Below are 25,215 nucleotides of genomic sequence, written 5' to 3'. Positions count from 1 at the left end.
GAGGGCTCGAAAAGACATGAAGAGAGCTCGAGAAAAGCTGGAGTGGGCTCTGGAAGAGCTGGAGAGGACTCGAAGAGACTTGGAGAGGGCTCTAGAAGAGCTGGAGAGAGTTTGTGGAGACTTGAGAGAGCTCGAGGAAAGCTGGAGCGGTAAGGTCGCTCAAAGTCAATTAGCCTCACGTCTCTTACACATGTAGGCCTATACACTTTTCCCATTTTGGGTCAATCAGTAAGATTTTATAGTGATTTGCAAATTTGTCCATAGTCATGTAATGGGAATTCTGGATGTATAAGTGGTGGGGTGGTGGGGGTGAAGGGTGGGTATCAATTTAAAAGGCTATTTATGTAGTCAACAAAGACATAAATTAACTGAGACACAAACCTTTGTACAAAAAAAAAAAATCATATTTTGGAGGTTTAAATTGCAGGGGTCAAATTGACCCCAGTGGAAAAAATTCGTCAAATTTGAGGATAACAGGAGGGTTAAATCTCTAGGAGGAGTTTGTTACAATCGGTCAATAGCAAAGATTTTGCTGAGAAAATTCAAAATATCTCCCTCCCTTTTAGGTTTTCATATTGCTCCCGTGGACTTTTTTGTTGGTATTTGGCTATTACGTCTACTGAATTTCATACTTGTATGTGAAAGTGCGAACTGTGCTTAATTTAAATTTTATAGGTGATATGACTCAAAAAAAGTACTCAACAGATTTTTTTTTTTTTTTTTTTACACAATTTCTTAACATATGTAGATATTTGTATTAAATTAAAAAGTAACAACGAAGACAAACTGAACAAATTTCACTAATTTTCAAATTTAATTGAATTCAAAATTCAAAGTAAGTCGATGTTTACTAACTGATAACTCGCAGGTCTTGACATTCATACTCCACCAGAGGGCGTTAGCTACTCATTTGACACGAGTATACTTTACAGCCAGACCACCTTCAAGTTATCATCAGTGCTGGATTACTTACAACAGATTTAGGCCTATTGTAGCCAACGCTTACATGACACACATAGTAAGATACAATCCATTACATCACACATGTAAGATCATATAATCAGACTACTTTTAGATTACTTTTGACCTTTTAGCTCATTTATCACATTGATTTGAATAGAATAATCATGTACCATATTGATATGAAAATATAAAGATAGATTCCTCATGGTTTCTCAGACTGGGGTTTGTGAGTTAGTAATTAAAGGATACAAATTTAAAATGAAAATTATTATTTTGGAAAATAAAAATAAAACTTACTAATAAATAATACATATTTTATTTGTTTACAAGCAAAAAATAAAATAAAAATTGTAGTGAGAGAATCAATGAATTATAAATAATTTATTACCATTGTGAGAATAAAATGTAATCAATAAAAAAAGTAACTTGTTTTATTACGAGCATTTTAAAATGTAATTAGATGATATATATTACAAGTACTTAATTATGTAATCATATGCATATGTGAAATAATATGATCATCAACATTAAACAGCATTTCAATCAAAACTGACTGACATAAAATGTCGATCCAGGACGAGCTGTAGGACTGTGAATCTTTAGGTGTTAATGGACTCAATCTACTCCATCTATGTTTTGATCATCGTTCTGAATCCGATCTGGATGTAGTCTGACAAAAAAAGACCCGGCTTTTTATGAAAATGTCTTTTTTTTAATTGAACTTATCCACATTTAAGTGTGGATGAAAAAAAAGAGAACAAACTATTTGTTCTTTCTTTTGATATATTTTATGTTCAGCTATTCAACATTTTCAACAACATTCATGATTTGGATTCCCAATGTAATGTGATTTCAGCAGTTTGACACACGATCAGAATCATGAATCAATCCGCTGATTCATCACCGCTCGAATCTTTATTTGAGGATTGAAAACAAACCCGGAGGAGAAGACAATGATGAATAAAGTCGTAGTTTTTGTGATTTTTGGACCAAAATGTATTTTCGATGCTTTAAGAGATTCTAATTAACCAACTGATGTCACACATATGGACTACTTTGATGATGTTTTTATTCCCTTTATGGACATGGACAGTATAGTGTCCATACACTTGGATACACTCTCAGACTAAATAAAATATCTTAAACTGTGTTCCAAAGATGAACGGAGGTCTTAAAGGTGTGGCACGACATTAGGGTGAGTCATTAATGACATAAATGTCATTTTTGGGTGAACTAACCCTTTATGGTGATGATACTATGGCAACATGTTGCCATCAATGGGCAGCCAAGTGATACACAGGGCCCACGACCGATCTAAAGTACCCAAATAGATATTTGTTGCCCATTCTCAATGGGAACGTGCCCAAGCAATATCACTTGGCAACATTGCTCAAAAAGTTGCCCTGTGTATCATCACCTTTAGTAGTACACAAAAACATTCCATTTTCAATCACTCATGCCAGCAGACCTGTGCGCGCAATGGCTAATAATGGTGATAACATACCAGAAGTTTCAAGCAACCTTGGCCTGACCTGCTAAATTCTAAAAGTGATAAATAATCCCACAATCTAATGCTGATAGAAAATCCATACAGAGCTGCAAACAATTTAAAGCAGTAGAAAAAGATTCTGTGCACACAAGATTTTCTCACAAGGCTTGGCTGTTAAGGAATCAATGATCATTGAGTGATAAATGTCTCAGAAATAACTGAGCTGTGATGAATTAAATGCTCAAATCTTTCAAAGTAAAAGAACACAGAAGTACTGTTGCATGAAACACTTTTGTGTATCAAAATATTTAATGAATATTTACAGTGGAGATGCATTTCTGAACAACTGTACAGAGGATATTACATGTAACTTCCATTGCTCCATTAAGCGGCTTGCATTAACCCACAAAGTTGGCATCCTGGGCAGTTCATGAGATCATTTCCTCTAGAATGGCTCTGACTTGGACCGGGTCAGTCCTGCCTTTAGTTTCTTTCTGAACTTCACCCATTAATTTGTTTAGTACTTTCTTATTACCCCCTCTGATAATCTGAACCTGCAACAAAATTCATTTCCAAAAATTAGTGTGCAAGTTATCAAGGTTGGCAAATAGTTCATCTTTAAAAGGATAGTTCACCCAAAAATAAAAATGTGATGTTTATCTGCTTACCCCCAGGGCATTCAAGATGCAGGTGTGTTTGTTTCTTCAGTATAACACAAATTACATTTTTTAACTCCAACTGTTGCTTGTATAATGCATGTCAATGAGGCCTAATTCAAATTAGACCCCATTGACATGCATTATACGAGCAACGGTTGGAGTAAAAAAATCTAATTTGTGTTCTACTGAAGAAACAAACACACCTGCATCTTAGATGCCCTTGGGGGTAAGCAGATAAACATCAAATTTTCATTTTTGGGTGAACTATCCCTTTAAATAAAGAAACTAATAAATATTTTTACATTTTTATTATGTTTTATATTTCGTAATAATATATGTACTGGGAAAAATAGAGTTTTTCTGATAAACTGAAACTGCACAAAAAAAGAAATTCATTTAAAAATAGGGTACAAATTATCGTTGGCAACAGTTCATTTTTATAAATGAACAGTTTTAGAAGTCAACATGAGTTTTTAAGGTGGATAAATGTCTGGATTTACCTCCTCAGTATGACTGTCCACAACCCTCTGACAGATCTTTCGTAGCTCCTCTTTGCCATTTATCATCCACAAATCCTGCTCCTTCACTATCTGGCCTACTGTCTTCTCTGGAGCCTTCCACATCTCCTGGAAAACCTGTGCTCACCACATACAAACACAAAACAGGTTTAAGGAGAACCTCGCATAGTTGTGCTGAACATCTGTCAATAAGCCAAATTAAGGATTTTTTCCCCCTCAGATGTTTTACTCTCTTACTTGTTTGGCAGTCGAGGATGAGATGTGACCAGATTCCACAAGATTGATCATCTCAGCAAGAGCCCCTGGAGAGATGGGGCTAAGAAAGAAAGGGAGAGATTAGCTAGAAAGAACAGATTACAAAACTCACACTACAAAATTTGGTGAGCAAAAAATTAGAAACATTATGACCCAAGTTTCTGTGTGTTCACACAATTAGGCCCCGCTCACATATTAGTGAACTCAAAAAAAACAATACATGATCAATGAGACAGTTTCTGATCACTGAGCTGGAGGAGTCCCAGAAAAACACTCCCGTGTATACATATCTAGGCGTGGCGCACAATCTCCATTATTTACTGACAGCAAACAACATTGGTGAGAAGAAAAACAACAAACAGACTGGTGATAATAAGCCTCTGGCCGCACGCATGCACACACTCTTAAAATTATTTATTCTTACTTTATTTTCCAATGTTTTGTATGTACCGTAGATATTGTATGATTGTTCTCAGTGCTGGCTCACCTCTGAGACGCTTTCAGATTCTGAAGATTCAAATTTCCCATCAGGTCATTCATCACCCAGCCAATCACCTTCCTCGGTTCTGCCTTGGTCATCTGAACAACCCCCTCAAAGTATTCCATAAGCCCGTCCTCGTTCTAAAACGGAATAAAAATTATCATAAAATTCAAGATTTTTAAATTAAGAAATAGTAGCAACTGTTAGACGAAGTCGGAATACAATAAATATTTGCCATTGTGATAATTATATATATATATATATATATATATATATATATATATATATATATATATATATATATATATATATATATATATATATAATATATAAAAATTCAAACCATTCAAATGATGATGCAGTTGTGACAATTAAAGTCAAAATTGTGAGATATAAAGATATGGTTCAAACATTAAATAAATAACATTGCAATTGTAAGAATTTTTTATTTGGTTTATCAGATTTCATACCCACAGACATGTCCATCTAAGTGGAAAATCATAGTGCTTACACTGGATAAAGTAAAAAATGCAATTGGAATTAACCATCTTAAAAGGATCAGAATGCCTGGTGGGAAATTTGTGCCATGAAACAAGCATGCACAGTTTGCATGTGGACTCTCACCACCAGCATGAAGCTGTGCTCTCGCAGAATGCCGTACATCTCCTCAAGCCTTATTCTCCTCGCAGACGGCAGCTCTGGTAACTGGGCATTCAGCCTGTCAATCACCACAACCTGGGCGGGGTCAACGCCAGCAGGCACTGAAGCTTCACTCTCATGAACAAACAGTGGCGGCAAGTTGGGTTCTGGCATGAACCTGAGAGATAAAGAGAGAGAATGTATGTACATACAACACAACACAACAGGAGGCGTGATTCAAGCAGGTCATGTGGGGAAATGCAAGAGCGTGTTCTTATCAGGTGCAAAGATAAGCCAGCGTTTGTAGTGTTCAGACAGCGTGTGTCATCTCAAGGCCTAATCTCCAGTTCTCTCTGTCTCTCGGTCACACCCTCCTCATATATCTCTTCAACTGGCCACACATGTCCAGCCTCTGTGTGTCAGAGAGTGTCCTCTCTAGTGGCATTCCATCAGAGTTAAGGGAGGCTGAGCACCCTTTAAAATGTCTTAAAAACTCATTTAACGGTTGATGTGATAAAACTGCTGTTTTGATCAATTTACAAATAAGAATAACTCACATATAGATACATCCACACACACACAGTGGGTCAAAAATGTATTTAGTCAGCCACCAATTGTGCAAGTTCTCCCACTTAAACAGACGAGAGAGTCCTGTAAATTTCATCATAGGTTCACTTCAACTATAGCCTTATTCGGACAGTAATTATTTCTCGTGGGGTCACGCTATGATAAAGGTATTTTCATCATTTACAGGGGCTAGTCTGTGATTTTATTTCCATCTGAATCCAGAATGCCAGTGTTTTTTTCCCACCACCCATGTAAAAATCCACATCTCTGAGTTTTCAAGAAGAAATTGCTTCAAAATTCATTGTTTATATACTTTTTGACCCCTGCGGAGCACCGTATCGTTGCGCGTCACTGCAATTTGGATGCATTTTAAAGATCTAGCCTACACTTTTATTACTGAAATGCTGGAAAGTATTTACAAGAATAATTTTTCATCACCACTCAAAAGCGAAGAAGAAACACATGTAAACATGTGAAATAAGCCGTTATTACGGCGGTAATTAACGTTAACTTAATTGCACTTATTTCCACATTTTAAAATGACATCTTCCTATTTTTAAACAGGATATTTAAATAATTAAATAATTCATAATTTCCTATTATTAAATTAAATATGATTTTACTCTTATTATTCCAAGCATATGACATTTTAACTGACTGAGCATGTGAGCAGCGTACCCAGGTGCGCAGGATCACTAAACTCGCTCCTCCACTGTGAATAAATCACATCCGAAGTTTTATCACTGAGGTGGCATGCAAATGTATTTTTACGGACGTCCACATGAGTAACAATTACCGTCTGAATAGGGCTTTAGAGAGACAGAATGAGAAAAAAAATCTATAAAATCAAATTGTCTGACTTATAAAGAATTTATAAGCAAATTATGGTTGAAAATAAGTATTATATAGATAAATAAATAAATAAATATATATATAAATAAGTTAAAATATGTGTGTAGATGGAAAGTGGCTTTCCAATCATTTATAAATGTTTATTTTGCTCACAGTCTGTAGATGGCACTGCATGATTTGCTCCATTTCTTTACTACATTCACCCACTCTTCCCTCCCTCCTCCTTTATGTGGATCTACAGCCGCATTATCACAGCACAGGTGATGCATTTTCTGTCCTCCTCTGTTTTGTCCCCCTCCATCACTCTCTTTCCCACCACAGCACCATATTAATTTTCATCCAGCTCCATGATACTTGCTCCCTTGTTGTCTAGAAACTCAGTGTTTTCTGCTGCTTTTCTTTCACACGTTTTCCTTTTACCCTGCACTTCCCTTCGCTCCATCACTCTTCCCAATGTGCTCTCCTGTTTTTCTTTATCTTTACTCCCTGTAGCACTCCACAGGATGGAGCAGATTTCAATCACCTGTAGGGTTCAATGGATCGTTATACTCACCTGTAGTCCTGTAGGCCTTCCTTATCCCTCATAGGAATCGTATTACTAGAGAGAGAGAGAGAGAGAGAGAGAGAGAGAGAGAGAGAGAGAGAGAGAGAGAGAGAGAGAGAGAGAGAGAGAGAGAGAGAGAGAGAGAGAAAGTTATAGCTTTAAAAAAGTATGTTTTGATAGAAGGTTCTTAAGTAATTACGAGTTTACATGTACAGTCAGCCGGTCATTATTACCATGCAGGAGTTGTGGTGAGTTCACAACGTGTCATAATTTGCAGAATTACTAGATGAAAACTAGGACTTTATAGGAACACTATTAATGCCAAAATGAATGTGTGTAATTTCAGTAATTAATAGACAAAACCACAATAAAAAAGTAACAGTTGTTATGCAAACGCATTTTTAATGAATGTTTTTAGTTTATTTAGCGTATTAAGCAGGACATTATTTATACAACTGTGCAAGCTGCACTAAACTGTATTGTATGTCCTTTATTTAGTTTCAGATTAATCGTGCATGAATACATTTATAGTCAGTTATAAGAATTATTATTAAATAACTGCTTATTGTATTGCTGAGGTCGCTGCCATTTTAAGTGATTATACATGAGATTGCAGTGGTCAGGTGTAGAAGTTTAAGTCCAAGATATATACCGGTAAGTATATTGTGGAGAGGTGGGCGAGTGAGAGAAATGTGGGAGGAGCGAGCGAGATTGAAGATGAGCGTCACCTGCAAGGCAAAACGGTCTCGAGTCCTCTCATGAGGGAGCCTTGTGTGAGCGACACCAGTGACGGACGAGAGGACCAGGGGCCTATACCATGAACCAGTTTAGCTGGCTATCCAGATATGTTTAAACTTAGTTTGTGCCAGTCCTAAGTTTTAGGTACCATTAAAGTAGTTTTAGCAGTGTTCATCTCCATAGTAACTTCTATGGCTAACCTGCTCCAGGGCAGGTTATGTTCTGGATAAGAGGTATCAAACTGAAATTGGACCAATCAGCTGTGAGTAAAGTGACACAACTCTGATGCAATAAAGACACTTTTCTAATCGAAATTATAGGTCACTGCATAGCAAATGGTTTAAAAATACTAAAGCGTCTGGCTTTTAACAATGCTTATTTATATAATAATAATTTTGAATGACTTAGATATAATTATATTAAAGCCTTAATCAATTACACATTTAGTTAATCAATCATCAATAGGCACTTTGATAAAATGAACCTAAATAGCCTATAAATGTCATACAAATACGCTTTAAAATCAATACATAACGCTATAATAAATAAAGAAGCTTACTGAGCTTAAATGTGCGATTCTCTCTATATATCAACTAAACTAACTTCATAACTTTCTTTCATATACAGCTCTTTTCTTCTTGCGGTGTAAATTTGTTTAAATTTGTGACCACATTCATCTTTTGACACACATGGACAGGAAAAAGACCAAGGGAAAACCTGTATGCTGCCCATGACTAAACGCAATATTTCCTGAATTCCCTTTTTTTTCTTCGAATCATGATATATTCTGCAGAAGAAAGAAATGAATCTTGCTGCTTCTCTTGCGAGAAGTGAATCTTAGTTTCACTGATCCACAGCATGTGATTGGCTGTTTACTAAACTTAGGATCAAACCCTGAATTGACAGTAAGCTGATGATCAGCATCATGGGACCAACAAAGCCTGAATAGATTGGTTTGGTTTAGTCAGCTCGAAATTAATCCTGTAACCCTGAGTTTGTTAAACTTCTATCATGGTACAGGCCCCTGGCCTGGAGGTTATGTTATGTTTTGTTTACATTTTGTTATGTGTGCGCGGCAGTCGTCCATGAGGGGCTGCCTACGTTTTACTTTCAGTCTGTTTATTTAATCAAATCTTGTTTAAAAGTTAGCCAGTTCCCGCCTCTTTCTTCCTAATATATATATGTGTGTGTGTGTGTGTGTGTGTGTGTGTGTGTGTGTGTGTGTACGTACGCACGCACACACACAGCCCCAGGTTTGGTTGGTTATGTTGCCCAGGGAACCAAAAATGAGTGTGATGCACCTATAGCTTTTTTTTCAACCTGATGGGCTATTCAATGATAACATCCAGCTCATTGTAACATTAACCTGTAAATTGCATGGCTACTAACCAAATAAAACAAATGGATCCTAAATTTTGTTAAAATTATGTAAGAAGAAATGGCACCATATTAATGTTTATCCAGCTACATGCTACTCCCTTGTTGTCTAGAAACTCAGATAGACAGGAAAAAGAACAAGGGAAAGTATGCTGCCCACTAGGCATTAACAAAAGCCATTATAGTTTTGTGGCCATTATACAAAGACATTCGACGAAAGACTGCTGCGATTGACCAATTAGAATAAAGTATACCAGAGGGTTGTGTACTAAGCATTTATAGATTGGTAGTTTGTGCTAGCAGATCATATACAAGAGCAGGAGGACACAGCTGTGAGATGAGACTTTTATTTCATGGGCAGATGCTCACAGTAATACTGCTCTGTCATCTGTAGAGAGCACGAGTTAGTGTGTGTGTGTCTGGTGCTGCCATGTGTACAAGTTAACACATGACAGAACTACTGAGGTCAAATGACCACATTCATCTTTTGGCACACATGGACAGGAAAAAGACCAAGGGAAAAGTATGCTGTCCATGACTAAACGCAATATTTCCTGAATCACCGTTTGCCAGTGCTGCAGAATCTACTGCACTACAACAAAAGAAAACAGTTTGCAGTTTGAATTGGACAGGAGATAAAAAGAGAGTGTATCACAAGACAACAAATCTGTCTATTGTGTTGTCTTCATGACAAGTGTAGTCTGATTCCCGAAAAATTGAACGTTATTGGTTTGAATAACTGTGACGGCTCCATCAAGGAACTCACTGAATCAATCAGAGTGGTTCCTGACTTGCACAATATTGTTCCAAAACCTAGGGTTGGTAAGATATTTTAATGTTTTTAATTAGTTTTAAAGGGTAATGTATTCCTGTAATGGCAAAGCGGAATTTTAGCAGCCATTTCATCAGTTTTTGCATCCTGCTTCAGAAATGTTCAAATGTATGCTGATTTGGTGCTCAATAAATATTTCTATATAAGTGTCTATTTACACCAAGTGCAAATAGTGTACCTTGTTGGCAAGTGCTATTTACACTAGCCCCGCCTAACAATATCTGTTTGGGCCGAACGAGATTTAAAAAAGATGCATAAATTACAACATCTTCAGTGGTGCGGTCAATAAAGCGTAAGCTCAAGGATATAGGCTTTGTGTAGGTGTAGGGAGGGCTTTTATTGTCCCATCAAGGTGACATTAATTGAATAATTTGAATAAATATAATCATTTACACTGTTATGATTGCATCTTGTTAATGTACAACAATACTGAGGTGCAAATAGTATGTATATATCAAAATAAAGTATAAATATAATCTAATTACTATTTAAACATATTGCAAAGAACTGCACATTTTACATGGTGTTAATATAATATATCACTATTTTCACTTAATATGCAATTTCACTTAATAAATAGCATCTAAAGCTATTTGCACTTCGTGTAAATATCATCTATCGCTAAGAAAATATGTTATTTTCACTTAAGTGCATATAGCCAATGTGATTTCTTTTTGTGCTGCTTATTTTATGGAAACTTGATTTTCTTTTTTGCCACAACATTTATTCCAGATTCTAGGATGAACAGAATGCTTAAAAGAACAACATTTATTTGAAATAACATTTTTATCATATAATAACTATTTAAAAGTATTTACCATTAATTTTGATCAACTCAATGCATCCTTGTTGAATACAAGTATTAATTAAAACATTTATTTTTCTTTTTTTCTTACTGACTTAGTTTTTCATATAACCATGAGCTTATTTTTAATACATTTCAGTAAAAATTATTAAATTATTAATTCTTCTTCTTTCGGCTGTTCCCTTCAGGGGTCGCCACAGTGAGTAATCTGCTTCCATTACTTTTGTGTTTGTTTAAATAAATGTAATTGTTTGTTTTTTCAAAATTATGTTTTTAACCTATAGTATAACCATGAGCTTATTTTGAATACATTTCAGGAAAAAATTATAATAAATTATTAATTAAATATTTAAAACATGTTACCAATATTGTGTTTTTTGGCTTTGTATTATGTTCTAATATGGTTGGTTTAAGCTGTTTATGGGTCTCCCCTGTTGCAAAAACAGAATTCTGTCAAAAACACTGCCTACACGAACTACAAGCTCAATGTGTTCAACGTAAAGCTCAACGTGTGTAATCAGCCATGAGACGCTAAATACTTAATCTGACATGAATAATTTTAAGTGGCTGTGGGTTTAAAATGCAATAAGAATCCAACATAGAATCTATGTAAAACACAGATCGTCTAATTGCATTGCTCTGCTCCAGTTGATATCACAGGAGAATGCAGCGTTTGTAGAAATCTGCCAGTTCTGGGCCCCCTTACCCAGATTTGCTGTCAAATGCTCGGGTCTCATTAAGAACAGTCCCACCGCTCTGTAGAACCTCCATCTGTCTCTGGATCTCGTAGTCTGTGGAACATGTACCAAGAGAGGACCAATCAAACTCTAACCACGACCTTCTGCCAGCAAAAGACCCTAAAGTACTTTTGAAATGGCTGCACATCAGCATTTTTCCCCGTGACTGCTTAAATGTGCTTTTGGGGGAAATACTAGTGAAGAGAAACCACTGGCAGTCACTTAGTTTTAGGACAATGTGAAGTATTAAAATAAGTATAATAGCTTTATTTTCAAGAAATCAAAACGAAATGCATTAAATATGAATTCAATTGCACAAATTTCTCTCAGGGAGAACGGTGTACAATAGGGTTAGAAGAATGGGAAGTGATTAAGATTTTCAATGATTGTTTATTCTTTCTTTCATTGACAGCACTATTTAATCTTCTTGTCTTTGTCAAGCATGTTTATGTGGGACTTCAACACATTATTTTCTTGGATCAAATCAGTCAGATTTCCTTTTGAGTGAAACACAACTTTGAGATTGTGAATGTATGTGTGTGTGCGTCAGTGTGTGTGTGTGTGTGTGTGAAGCAGAGATGATTGCTTCTGCAGCCTTTATTCAACGGTGCACATCTTGACAGAGCATTTACCACGAAACAGAGACGGAGCGAGGTGAAAATGCTTATTGTTCGTGTTTCTTATCTTGAGTTTGCAGTCTGACTTTTTAGCTCTGGCATAATTACACACAGGCACTCGTTCCCTTCAACTGATGCTGGGCTAAATGTGACAACCGCACAAGAAAAGTGACTTCCAGCTATTACTAAAGTGCGTGTGTGTGTGAATACGAATGCAGCATGATTAAAAGATTTCTGAAACCCGCTGGCTAAAAGTCTATTTCATTCCCTCGACACGTCTTGCTGTACTGAGGAGCAGCAAAGAGATTTTACTGTACGCTTGTGCTTAAACCGGAAAAAACCTTCTCCAAACCAACAGGCAGATCTTAATATCCATAAAATTATTTCTCAGTATCACTAGACATCTCCTCACCTATGGCTTTGGCCAGGTGCCTGACACTGTTGATGTTTTTGACCTCTGTCCTCACTCCCATAGGCTCTCCAGGTCGATGCACGGACACATTAGCATCCACCCTAAGCTGCCCCTCTGTGAGAGGAGAGAAAGAGGGATCTGATGAGAATCACTCTAAACAGTCATTACAATTCAACCATTCACAGCTCTCACAACAGTGCATATATTTGAATTTGAATGATTTATTTGCATGAAATACTGTATTCTGGAGTGCACCGTTGAATAGTCTGCCACAGATAAACAATTTGCTGTATTTTGCTTCAGGGGGTTTTGATTAATCAAGAGCTATTGAATTTTTCATTACAGGAAGACAATAGGTTGATTGAACGATGACACGTTAAGAAGGGTTGAGGAACAGGTCAGTTATTTTCTCATTTGAATCTGTGTCTCCTACACAAACACTACATTTTATCAACTTAACTTGAAGTTTGAAACTGAAACTATGACTCATATTAAGATACATACATATATCTCAATACTATACAACACATAGTAGTGGAATTGTAAAGGGAGAAAAGTGTTTACAAACTGGTCAGGAAAAGGGGCCAAAGATGCAGGGGGCCACCTATAGTCCTTTTATTCTGTGTAGCCTACTCATTTAGCCCTGATAAAATGCATTACAATGGCCAGTCATCATTTTAAGTGTGCCTTTTCCAGTTTTAGAGATAATATTATACATAATTTTGTGAACATTTGCACATCAATGCATCATAAGATTTTAGAATGGCCTTTAGGAGATATTTCTGCAATATTCATGATTAAAGAGGTACGCGAGTCCAGACGTACGTGAGTTTGAATGCAAAAATTAGCATGCAAGGTTTTCCACATATGATGCACTCTTTAACAGACATCTTAGTGATGTATGGAACACTGTGCTGGGCTGGTCGGTCTATTGAATATCAACACTATATCTGCAATACATTTGCTGCTGACATAAAATAAAGTAACATTATGATTATTTATCATAATGCTTTTTAGCCATAATTTTTTATAAACAGTCGTTGAACTACTTTTGCAATCTTTACCCCTTTTATTAAAACAGATATTTAAATAGCAAATCTTTAATTTAAAGTTCAGGTCCAATTTTGTTTTTTTTATTAATCTCTGTGAATTAGTTACATTTTTCCTTTTCAGTGAATTAGTAATGTGTTTGCCTACTCAAAAATGTTTGCATAATGTATTCAATGAATATTTCACCCAAAAATGAAAATTGTCTAATTATTTACTTACCTTCAAGTTCTTACAAACCTGAATGAATTTCCTTCTTCTGCTGAACACAAAAGAGGATATTTTGAAGAACGTCTGTAACCAAACATTTCATGGGCCCATTGACTTTCATAGTATTTTCCCACATACTATGCAAGTGAATTGACACTTTTTTTTAGATTTAGTTTTATCTTTCTTACTTCTTGCACTTAACATTTTTAAACCACTTAACTGATTGTTCAAAATGATGGTTCTTCTGACATAAATATTGATAAACTGAATATAACCAAATGATTTTCAGCCACATGGCCCAACCTTATGGGTACTGGGTAGATTACTAACTCTGATAACATTGGTGAAAAAAATGTGATTTGTGCCTGAGACCAATTCATGGGAATTAATGTGTGTAGACATTAAAGGTTCTGATCAATGTTAGCTGTAGGGGGTGTATTAAATCACCGGCCATGTTGCCCTGGCAGGTGCCCAAAGTCTGCAGGATGAGCTGAAGCTCTCTGACGGCAGCTGCTGCCTCCTCACCACAACACATCTCTGGCTCCATCACCAGCTCCATCAGACCTACACCTACAGACAGAAAAATACCACCTTCATATCAGACACTGTCCACAAAGATGCAGTCATTATGTTTCTGTATAAGAGTGAAGAAGCAGCACCTGCTCTATTGAGATCTATTAAAGTCTGGCTCCGTTCACTGTCATGGAGACTCTTTCCACTGTCTTGCTCAAGCTGGATCTGTTTGATTTTCACACTCTTGGTTACCACTTGATTCCTTTTGCGACCTTCAAAAAGACTATAGACCAGTGTGCCATCAACTGCAATGGGAAGCCTTTGCTGAGTGATCTGGTAGCCTGCCTAAAAACACAGACATAAAAATAAAATGTTACAAAACTAAGCAAATCACTGTCGAGACCATTGGAATTGCTACACAGCATTTTATCTAAACCTAAATATATCTTTTACAGCAATGTACTACTATTTCTGGGGTTTCCTCCCCAGTTTAGGGGAGATAATTATAGAGCCATGTATTAAAAAATCATGATAGATTTTTGTTGTCATTATTACAATTTCATTCTGCATTTCAAATACTGGGCAAAAATGTTATTATTAAATAACAATCACGTGATTGAATTGACAAAGTTCTTTTCTTTTCTTTTTTATAGTTTATACATCTAAAATACAGTCATTTGGTTAAAAAATACAGTCTTAATAGAAACCAAATATTTCCTAGACAATATTTGACACACACACAGCACTGTTCTAATGTTTGGGATCATTAAAGGGTTACTTCAGCGATTAGGATATGGCTTTGTATCAGTGGAAACCCTGGAGTATATTCAAATGATTGTGCAATGATATATATATATATATATACACAGGAATACATTACATTCAAAAATATATAAAAATTGAAAACACTAACAGTTATTCTGAATTGTAATAAAGTTTCACAATACTACTATATTTTTTAATCAAATAAAAGTATGAAACTTCTTTCAAAAATATTTTAAAAATCAGACCAACCCCACACTTTTCAAGGGCAGTGTATTTAAATTATATTTTAATATATATTACACATTATGAATTAGGGCATTCTTTAAACATTAAAATATATAGTAGTGTTTTGTATTTTATGGGATCATCATATCTGGGTGAGGGTGACTGACTGTAGCATCAAAGCCACTGCTGTGCTTTGGGTCAGACCTCATTCAAGCTTGACTGGAAATCTAACTGAATGACCTTAAAACATCAATATATAATCACAAGTCGTTTGTGAAGAACCATCATCAGAATCAAATCTGGCGTTGGAGAGGGTTAAAAGGCCAGGGTTAGGGTTATGACAAAACCGTATAGATACTTGTGATCTGGCTATATATTCAACCCCTTTCAGTTTCATTGGGAAGCAAAACAGAGCACTTGTAACTGTTGCTATGGCAACACCATGACCAAAAGCCACCAGAAATTTATCATAGTTACTGGCATGCAAAAGAGTAAAGAAAAAAAAAGAAGCAATTATCCATTACCATCTGTGTGATGTACCTGATCAATTACTTCATCACCAGCACAAAAAAACAAACAAATGTAAGCACTAAAGAAATTAAATTAGCACTAATGAAGAGTGACAGATTCCTCAGAAGTCAAAGATGCCCTCCTCACATTGGACACATTGGAGTTCTCAATGCCAACTCTTTTTCCTTGATTCCTCTTTTTTCTTTTTCTCTTGATTTCCTTATTTGATTATTTTGTCTTAAAATTGGGTTTGCAGTCCATTTTGTAAAATACAGTAGCATTACTAAATGCATAATTCAAGAAAAGAGGACCTGCCTCACAAATCACTTGTGTAACATTCCAAAAATATGCATGAATATTTTGTCTTGCGGTTATTTTTTGTATGAACTAAAATTACATTTGCAGTCTAATAATGCTATTTTAAATTTAATTTAAGTTAATTTAACACCATCTTTACACAAGACATATCAGGGTAGCTGGTCTTCAATTATGATTCGCTGATGTAACAAAAAATCTATCTGTAAAGGGACTTTAGCTAAAGGATTGTTGAAAAGACAACAGTTGTGTTTTATTATTCGATTTTTAATAATAATATATAAACTTTCAAGACAGTGTCTGGAGTGATCTGGAGCTCCCGGGTTAAGCTTCAGTAGTAGCTACTAGCCACACAATTTCATTGAAGAACATCATTTTGCAGGAATTCAGTTGCAGAAATCCCAATGGAATACTACATTACCCACACTGCTCAAAAGACATCTACCAATAAGAGAAGGGGTTGTTACCATGGAAGCAAGAAATGCAGCAATCTCACTCAACAGTAATCCACCACTTCATAAAACATTGAAAATCTCTCTACATTTATAAACATCTCATTTATTTCAATATACTGTATATTATACTGTGCAGACTTATAGCTAATTGTTTGCAGGGCATATTTTTTATAGGCCGACACATGAAAACAAGTTTATCACTTTCATCATCTTGAAATCTGTTTTGGTTAATTGCCTGAAATAAGGTCTGTGGTGAAGCTTTAAGATGTTCATTCTACAGCATCAAATACATCAGTATCATCCCCTCATGGTTTTTAAACCTTTTGCTTGACTTGAAAAAGGAGTCTGCAAACAAGTAGATAAATGGGACAACAGAGGATATCAGGGGAATTTAATGTCATCAGAGCAACAGGGAAACCCATCTACTCACTAGTCCACTTTCACAGCCTCACCGTTTATAATTGCATTCCTGCAAACAATTCAAACTTAAAGGTTTAGTTCGCCCAAAAATAAAAATTCTGTCATTAATTACTCACACTAATGCTGTTCCAGACTAGCCTAGAAATCTAGACGCACCCTAGCGGCAGCAAATCTAATCTGCCCGCGAGTGTCGTCTAGCAACTCTCAATACCCTTCTGAGCTGTAATCGCCTAACTCTTGCTGGACCAATCACATCGTGGACGGGGCCATAATGACGACGGCCAAGTTGCGTTTGCGTGCTTCTAGTAAACACAGAAACTGGCGAACGGCGGCGGTCTTTCGAATCAGCTTTGACCGCAATTCTGGAAGACTTGGAGTTAAGCTTTTCTCTGAGAAAAGAACAGCACTGAAGTCATTTTAAAAAGGGAAGATGTGTTCGGGGTTTTGCTGACCGGATACGGCGAATGTTTAATCTATCAACAAGCTCTGTTTCACCTTCGTTGCTCTGGTTGGTGGTAGCGCTATATCGCGTGCAGAGGGAGTTTGAAAGACAACCGTTTATCCCGCCCCTCGGATTGAGACCCATAAAAGGCACTAAAGGCGTCGTTACAAAGCCCATCTCACTACAGTGGTTCTACAATCATTTTATGAAGCGACGAGAATAGTTTTTGTGAGCAAAAAATAAATAAATAACGATTTATATAGTGATGGCCAATTTCAAAACATTGCTTCAAAAAGCTTCGAACCATTATGAATCAGTGTATCAATTCTGAAATCACATGGCTTTGGCGATCCGAACCGCTGATTCGATACACTGATTTATAATGCTTCGAAGCTTCATGAAGCAGTGTTTTGAAATCAGCCATCACTATATAAGTGGTTATTTAGTTTTTTTTTCTCTATTGTCATCACTTTATAAAATGATTGTAGAGCCGCTGTAGTGAGATGGGCTTTGTAACAACATCGTTAGTGCCTTTTATGGGTCTTGAGAGAGGAAATGACAGCCTTTCTGAACCTTCGGATTTCAACAAAAATATCTTCATTTGTGTTCCGAAGATGAAAGAAGGTCTTACGGTTCTGGGGTCTCATTTATAAAGTGTGCGTACGCACAAAACAGGGCTGGAAACGTACTTCCGCCAGTTCTCACGCAAAGGTTGCGATCTATAAAAAACAAATTTGAAGGGAGAATGTGCACACCTTTAAGCAAACTTTGAGCTGTGCGTACGCACATTCTGGAGAAAAAGGGAATTGGCGACACATATGGTGAAGTCGTGAACTGAAGTTAGATTGTAGACAATAAATGTGAGACGAACGATTATAAGAAGTAATTCATTGTCATGAAGATTAAATCCAACAGTGTTATTTGTGCTGATTGTTTTAGGCTATATGCATCTAGTAAAATCCAAACATAATTCAAAATGTATTAAAAAAATATATCACTTCCTTACAGGCACATCGTCCACAACGGGAGCGCAGGAGGAGATGGCGCGACTACATGTGATACGGAATAGCATGAAATACGCTTTTATTAGAGAACTGCACAACACAGTGTAAAAACTAAATTTTCCTTAATGTAAGCTGACTACAAATCATAAAATGTCAAAGTCTGCAAATACAGTCGAAGCACAATCGCTACTCATCATCAGTCCTAGCTATTAACTTTTACGGCATTCAATACAAAACCGTCATGAAGAAGCATGTGTTCACTATAACATTTTTGTCTTCAATTTCCCCCCACAAATTAATTCTGTGATTTTGTCAAGGTGTTAACAATTAGTCTATTTGTTAAAAACATTAATCCTCCGGTGACCCAGGTATGTAATGCTTCATAATGGCACTGCTGGCACTGTTGGAGGATTACGGCAATGGCAGAATAAGGAGAGAACACATTTTCATCTATGGACATTATCAGCAAAACTGCATGAATTTTATTTGAAGAAGTGTTCAATGAACGTAAAATGAACGAAATGAACGAAATGAACGAAATATTTTTAATTAGCCTAAAATAACACTTTTTATGGATATTTTGATATATTTATTCTAAAACATAAAAAGGATATTAAATGATATTCAGCAATGTAATGTGTAAGGCACAAATGGTATTTATAGTCCGTATCTAATATTTTTCAATGTCTTTTACCTTTGACAGTGTTAAACAAGGTGTCACGCGGATGGGAATATGCATGCAAATGATATGCAGATGAGGTTATGCATTGTAAAACTAGACGTTGTCAGCTCCATATACAGTGATTTCGGGGAGGAGCGAGGGTGGAGATGCACGTACGCACTATCTGCTGCTGGCTGTGATTTATAAAGAGGTTTTTGCGCAGCTTCTGGCGTACGCATGGTTTTATAAATCAGAATTTTTTTGTGCGTACGCAAAATCTAGCTTTTGTACGCATGTACACTTTTAGGAAGAAATCCATGCAAAGTTTTATAAATGAGACCCCTGGAACGGCATGAGGGTGAGTAATTAATGACAGGATTTTCCTTTTTGCGGGAACTAACCCTATACATTTTAAGGGAAAATGTTATTCATTAGAGCTTTCAATAAAACTTACAAGAGGTGTTTTTGTAGTGTTTTTTTTGTGTTGGTGATAGTGTTAAGAACATATTTATCTTCCTAAATGTCTACAAAAACTGGAATAAAACACTTGTTAGAGCTGCACGATTCTGGAAAAATTGAGAATCACAATTCTTCGATGATTCTGAACAGACACCTAAACAATATGTTGTCATTTGGTAGAGGTTCTGACCATTTAAATTTAAATGAATACATGATTCAATGACAATACTTCACTTGTTTCATTCCTGGATGTATCAGTGTTTTTTGAAGAAATATCTTGAATGAATGACTCAATGACGAATCCATTTTTTATAGCCACTTGTCAGTTTGCTCTATTTTGATCACTAACGTAGACATCAGTGTTTATATCCGAACTAAACTTTTATCCCAGTTCTTCTACAATAATATGTATATTTGTAACACAAAACTAGCAATACCGTGTTATTGAAAAGAAACATGAAAAAACAAATGATGACTGCTCTCTCTGGTTTGGCGGCAGTTTGAACGAACGCAGATTTGAATGTGCTGCTGTGATTTTGTCAAAGATTAAGCAGACACAGAATCGCTGTCGTTTAGGAATGAGATTGCGTGGGTGTCTGAATCGAGATCGCAATCTTTAAACATTATCGTGCAGCTCTACAACCAGCCTTGCAAATCCAATACTAGAGCTGAAACATTGCTCGAACCAGAGCTTGAATGTTTTAAGCTTTTAAAGGGCTGACACTTGTTATTCATCTACATTAGTGGCAGCTATTCTGTTTCCTGCCTGTTTAGCATGGATTGCCATCACTTCTTTATTAAAGCTCTGGAAAAGAGAGAGTCATGCATTGGATATATGCAAATGTCTCTTTGACAAACGATGGATCTATAAAGCTGCAAATCAAAAATAACAACAACATAGAGCTGGAAGCACAAGAATGATGTTCTTGTTTATTGCATTTGTATCAGCACTTCTATGCTTTGGAATACGAAGATAAAACTAAGAAACGCTGAGAAATGTATTAAGCAACCAGATGTGTGCAGCTAAGAAAACTCACAGGCATGTCTGCATAAAAGTAGTGCTTCCTGTCGAACAGTGACTTTCTGTTGATGGTACAGTTGAGAGCAAGGCCTGTCAATACAGCAGCCTCCACACATCTTCTATTCAGCACCTTAGGAAACAAAGCAGATGATATAGTGTCGATTTATATTGATATCAAATAAAGAATCTAAAAATAAAATGATATTTTTATGTTAATTCAGCTGATTTACTTACTGGCAGTGTTCCTGGTAATGAAGCATCAAAATGTGAGACAAGGGAGTTTGGTGGAGCCAAGAATCTAACATGCGATCCAGAAAAGAGCTTTGATTTGGACTGAATCTGAGCGTGGATTTCCAGACCCACGACACCAACCATTTGAGGAAGACTAGAAAACATAGCACAACAGATGAAGAGTTGGTGAGAATTGGTGACACTCTACAGTTGCTTCAATACATAGGGTATTAAAAGATAATTATCAAATGTTTTAAACATCAGCAGCTCAATTCCAGTTAAATTATGACTTTATATGAAGATATATAATTCAAAGTTTACCCCTTGGCTAACTGCAAGTTGGTCAAACTAGTTAAGACTGTTTTTTCTTAAACTGCAATTACAAATATGCTAGTAAAATGTGTATCTCAGTCAGTAATAGAAATGTATAGTTTTAATCAGCAAAAACACATTATATTGATCAAAAGTTAGAATAAAGACATTTAAAGGATTAGTTCACTTCAAAATGTACATGTTTTGATAATTTATTCACGTCTTTCTTTCCTCTGTCAAAAAGAAATTATGTTTTATTTTGTTGAGGAAAACATTCCAGGATTTTCCATTAGGATTTTTTTAATTTCATTTTTAATTTTTTTATTTTCAGATTAGGTCCAAATGAATGCAGTTTCAAAGGGCTTTAAATGGCTTCAAATGGCTCTAACAATCCCAGCTGAGGAATAGGGTACTGTCTAGCACAACGATTGGTCATTTTCCTTTAATTTTTTTAAATAATTTTTAACCACAAATGCTCAACTTCTGCATTGTGCTTCTTCATGATGTATGACATCAGTACGTCGGAAAGGTCACGTCCATGACTTCATCTCCAAATCTCCATCTCATGTTCTCCTCCAACTTTAATATTATCAAACATCATTGTTTTACCATTATTTTTGTTAAGGGCATTTGATTTAGTCTTCACACGTTCGTTTTGGTACTTCCACGTATGCCACGGACGTGACCTTTCCGACGTGATGATGTCGTAAAGTTGTCAAGCATTTTTGGTTAAAAAGTAATTTTTTTTAACCGAAAATGGCAGATGGTTTCACTAGATAAGACCCTATTCCTCGACTGGGATCGTACAGAGTCTCTGAAGCCCTTCTAAGCTCTTTGAAACTGCATTGATTTTGACCTTCAAACTGTTGGTGGTCATTGACGTCCATTATCTGGAGAGAAAAATGTAGGAATAGTTTCCATAATTTTTTTTTATTTCTTTTCAACTGAAGAAAGAAAGACATAAACATCTAAAGTAAATAGAAAGTACATTTTCCTTTTTAAGTGAATTAATCCTTTAAAGTTACAAAAGATTTATATTTCAAATAAATTATTTATTTATTTATTTTTTTACTTTTATGCATCAAAGAATCCTGAAATAATCTGTTTTTTAACATTGATGATAATAATAATAATAATAATAATAATAATAATAATAATAATAATAACGTGTTACTTGAGCACGAAATCAGCATATTAGAATGATTTTGTCACCACAGGAATAAACAAAAATGTTAAATAAAATAAAATAGAAGAGTTATTTTTAAACTGTTATTTAAATTGTAATACTATTTCACAATATTGCTGTTATTAATGTTTTGTTTTAATCAAATAAATGCAGCTTTGGTGAGCGTAAGGGATTTGTTCTAAAATATTTCATTCAACTTCACTTCACCTTTTGAATAATAGTGTAGTTTTAAACCATCTTTAAATACAATATATTTGTAAATCCTTTCACCCAAACTAAAATTCCATTATTTTAATATTTTTGTTTAAAAAATAATCTCAGGACAATGTTGTTTTTCATGAATGTCAAGATGGGGCTTTGGTTATAACTGACCAAATTGTTTTACTGATTATATTTGATCAATATAACACTAAAAAAGCGAGAACTAGCCCGGACTAGCCCCTAAAAGATTTTCAATGTACCGTATTTTAATTAATTAGCTGTGATTATTACCATTTATATATATAATCATTTTTTCTTCTTTGTGGAATCTTTTAATAGGATTTACTTGACAAAAAAAATTTCAAGGCACACATGTAAAGTCAAGGTCAGCAAGGCTTTCCGTCTGTCAGCACAATTAATTGTATTAAACCAGAGAAAGACTACCACTCAAATGCAGTGTGCCATGTCCATATTGATGACAAATGCCAAACTGCCTGTGTCTCCTTTTTCAAACCTATGAACCTCCTATTTACAGTAGATAGCATTTTGGGGGGGACATACATTATTGCTTACCTTTTAGTCTGTACTTTGGACTTCAGTTGATTTTTTGATCCGGATGTCCATATTGTCCTTATCACGAAATTAAAAGTATCAATATGATACAAACTTTGTGATTTATTAGTATATGTTCTTAAGCTAAAGAGCATTTTGTTGTACCCTGAAGAGGAGGCTGCCATGCTTGCGTTAGTGTTTGGACAGCTGGTGCATGTAGTTTTTCAGAGCCAAATGAACTCGAGGGTGTATGAGATGAAGATGAAGATAAAACTTCAACTCCCACAATGCCACTGGCGCAACGGCAAAGTTTCCGGCGATTTCTTATGACGACATACACAGCTGTAGGGCAGTTGGTGGCGGGAGATTCACGCATGGTCCTGCACCTTAATTTTCATTTTTGAGCACTTATCTATTTTCAGTTCTCGCCTTTCACTTGTCTCATTTACAATGGCACTTCAACAAAACGGGACCGCATCCAAAATGCCCGAACACAACGGCGAAACTTCCAGCCATCACCCATCTATGAATGGGAATGGAGAAATCAAGCGCGATCAGGCCGAGCGGTTCACTTTCACATCCGAACCTACACTTGAAGATATCCGCCGCATGCAGGCTGAGTTCACTGACGAGAGAAACTGGAACCAGTTCCACCAGCCGAGGAACCTGCTGCTTGCGCTGGTCGGAGAGGTCGGGGAAGTGTCGGAGCTGTTCCAGTGGCGCGGGGAGGTGGTGGAAGGTCTGCCAGGCTGGACCGAGCCGGAGCGGGAACACCTGGCTCAGGAACTCAGCGACGTATTGATCTATCTGGTGGAACTGGCCGAGAAATGCCACGTTGATTTACCTCAAGCTGTTCTGCGCAAAATGGCTCTCAATCGACTCAAGTACCCGGCCAGCAAAGTTCATGGATCAGCCAAGAAATACACGGAATACAAGGACTGAAATATGAAATGAAAACTGAAAAATGTGGGTTATTTGGTGCTGTAACCAAAGACTGTCATTGTTGAACATTTTATTCGAGGGAACTGATGTTGAGTGCCTTAACAGTTCCAAACTGTAAATGTCCACTGGGCGCGTAGTTGCTGATTTTATTCATTTTCATCGCCTGTTTTTGACTATTTTAGTTTTGTGCTAAGCTTTTGTATGTTTAACTCTGTATGTAAAAAACCATGTTTGCACACTTCCACATGTAATCAACTTAGTTTTAAAGTTCTTCTGTCTTTATTTTACCAAGCTTATATTTTGCCAGTTGTTGCATCACAGTAAACTGTTTTGCAGGACACATGGTCTCTGTGCAATCTTTCATTATGGAAACATCGAAACTGAATTCTACTGATGACTCTTAAGTATTTTACAAACATTAGGTGCTTGTCCATGTAGAGCTCATTTAGGTGATGGTTCTCTGATTCTGGCCCTCAAGGTCCACTGTCTTGCAGAGTTAAACTATAAACTTGATCAAACACCTGAACTGGCAAATCAAGGTCTTATAGTAAAGATTACTAAAATTAAAGGCAAGTGAGTTTGATCAAGGCTGAAGTCGAACTTTCTGGGACAGAATTGAAGTGCACCTCTGTAATTCATTCAGTCACATTACAATTTAAAAAAATTTGTTTCACCATGCTTCCCTCAACCAAAGAACAAAAGGATATTTTCATTGCTTTTGGATTATTGCAGAAAATAAACTGGTCTGTTAGTCATCACAAATGAACACAACTTTTATAAACGTTTCACCCTCATTAAGCTTTCTGCAACATTTTTTAATTAGAATACTTTGCAAGAGCATGATTATAAAGGTCAATGACGTGCTTTTTTTTTTTTTTTTTTGGCCCAAGTGTTTTTCCTTTTAAAATAATTTGATAAAATCATGAAAGAATAAAGACATGGCACTTTATTCTGAAGCCTATTTAGTTTGAATTCATATTCAGTACATTCAAATTCCAAATATTTTATGTTTTGTTATCTTAAACCCCCACAATTTCAGGTGGTGGAACTGACCGAACAAATAAACAGAAATTAAAGAAATAAAAAAATATGTTTTACGTTTGAAACCTTTTCTGTAAACATTAAAAAATATAGATGTAGTATTAATACTGTTGTGATAATTGGAAATGTTTGTCTGGCAATTTGTATATTCAAATGCCAGGGGCAGGGTGGCAGGGTGGCACAACAGCAAACATGGATCTTGAATTTTTAAGGATGAT

The 25,215-nt window shown here is 36.0% G+C and overlaps 2 protein-coding genes across 2 annotated transcripts; one reads left to right on the top strand and one right to left on the bottom strand.

The window, feature by feature from the left end:
• Positions 1–1,387: 1,387 nt before the first annotated feature.
• gatb (glutamyl-tRNA(Gln) amidotransferase, subunit B) lies at positions 1,388–23,357 on the bottom strand. The gene is made up of 13 exons (XM_067441667.1): positions 23,036–23,357; positions 20,767–20,917; positions 20,549–20,662; positions 14,402–14,600; positions 14,190–14,312; positions 12,486–12,599; positions 11,426–11,510; positions 6,977–7,021; positions 4,990–5,182; positions 4,372–4,505; positions 3,867–3,945; positions 3,612–3,746; positions 1,388–3,006 (listed from the first exon to the last, which is right to left on the bottom strand). The coding sequence occupies exons 1-13, from the start codon at positions 23,197–23,199 to the stop codon at positions 2,881–2,883; spliced, it is 1,662 nt and encodes a 553-aa protein (XP_067297768.1). The 5' UTR covers positions 23,200–23,357; the 3' UTR covers positions 1,388–2,880.
• Positions 23,358–23,380: 23 nt separating this feature from the next.
• Positions 23,381–24,296, top strand: dctpp1 (dCTP pyrophosphatase 1). The gene has a single exon (XM_067441669.1). The coding sequence runs from the start codon at positions 23,465–23,467 to the stop codon at positions 23,954–23,956; it is 492 nt and encodes a 163-aa protein (XP_067297770.1). The 5' UTR covers positions 23,381–23,464; the 3' UTR covers positions 23,957–24,296.
• The last annotated feature ends 919 nt before the right edge of the window (positions 24,297–25,215 follow it).

Source organism: Pseudorasbora parva, chromosome 4 (genome assembly GCF_024679245.1).
Source record: "Pseudorasbora parva isolate DD20220531a chromosome 4, ASM2467924v1, whole genome shotgun sequence".
In the NCBI taxonomy this organism is placed as follows: domain Eukaryota; kingdom Metazoa; phylum Chordata; class Actinopteri; order Cypriniformes; family Gobionidae; genus Pseudorasbora; species Pseudorasbora parva.
This window is presented reverse-complemented; position numbering and strand designations above follow the sequence as displayed.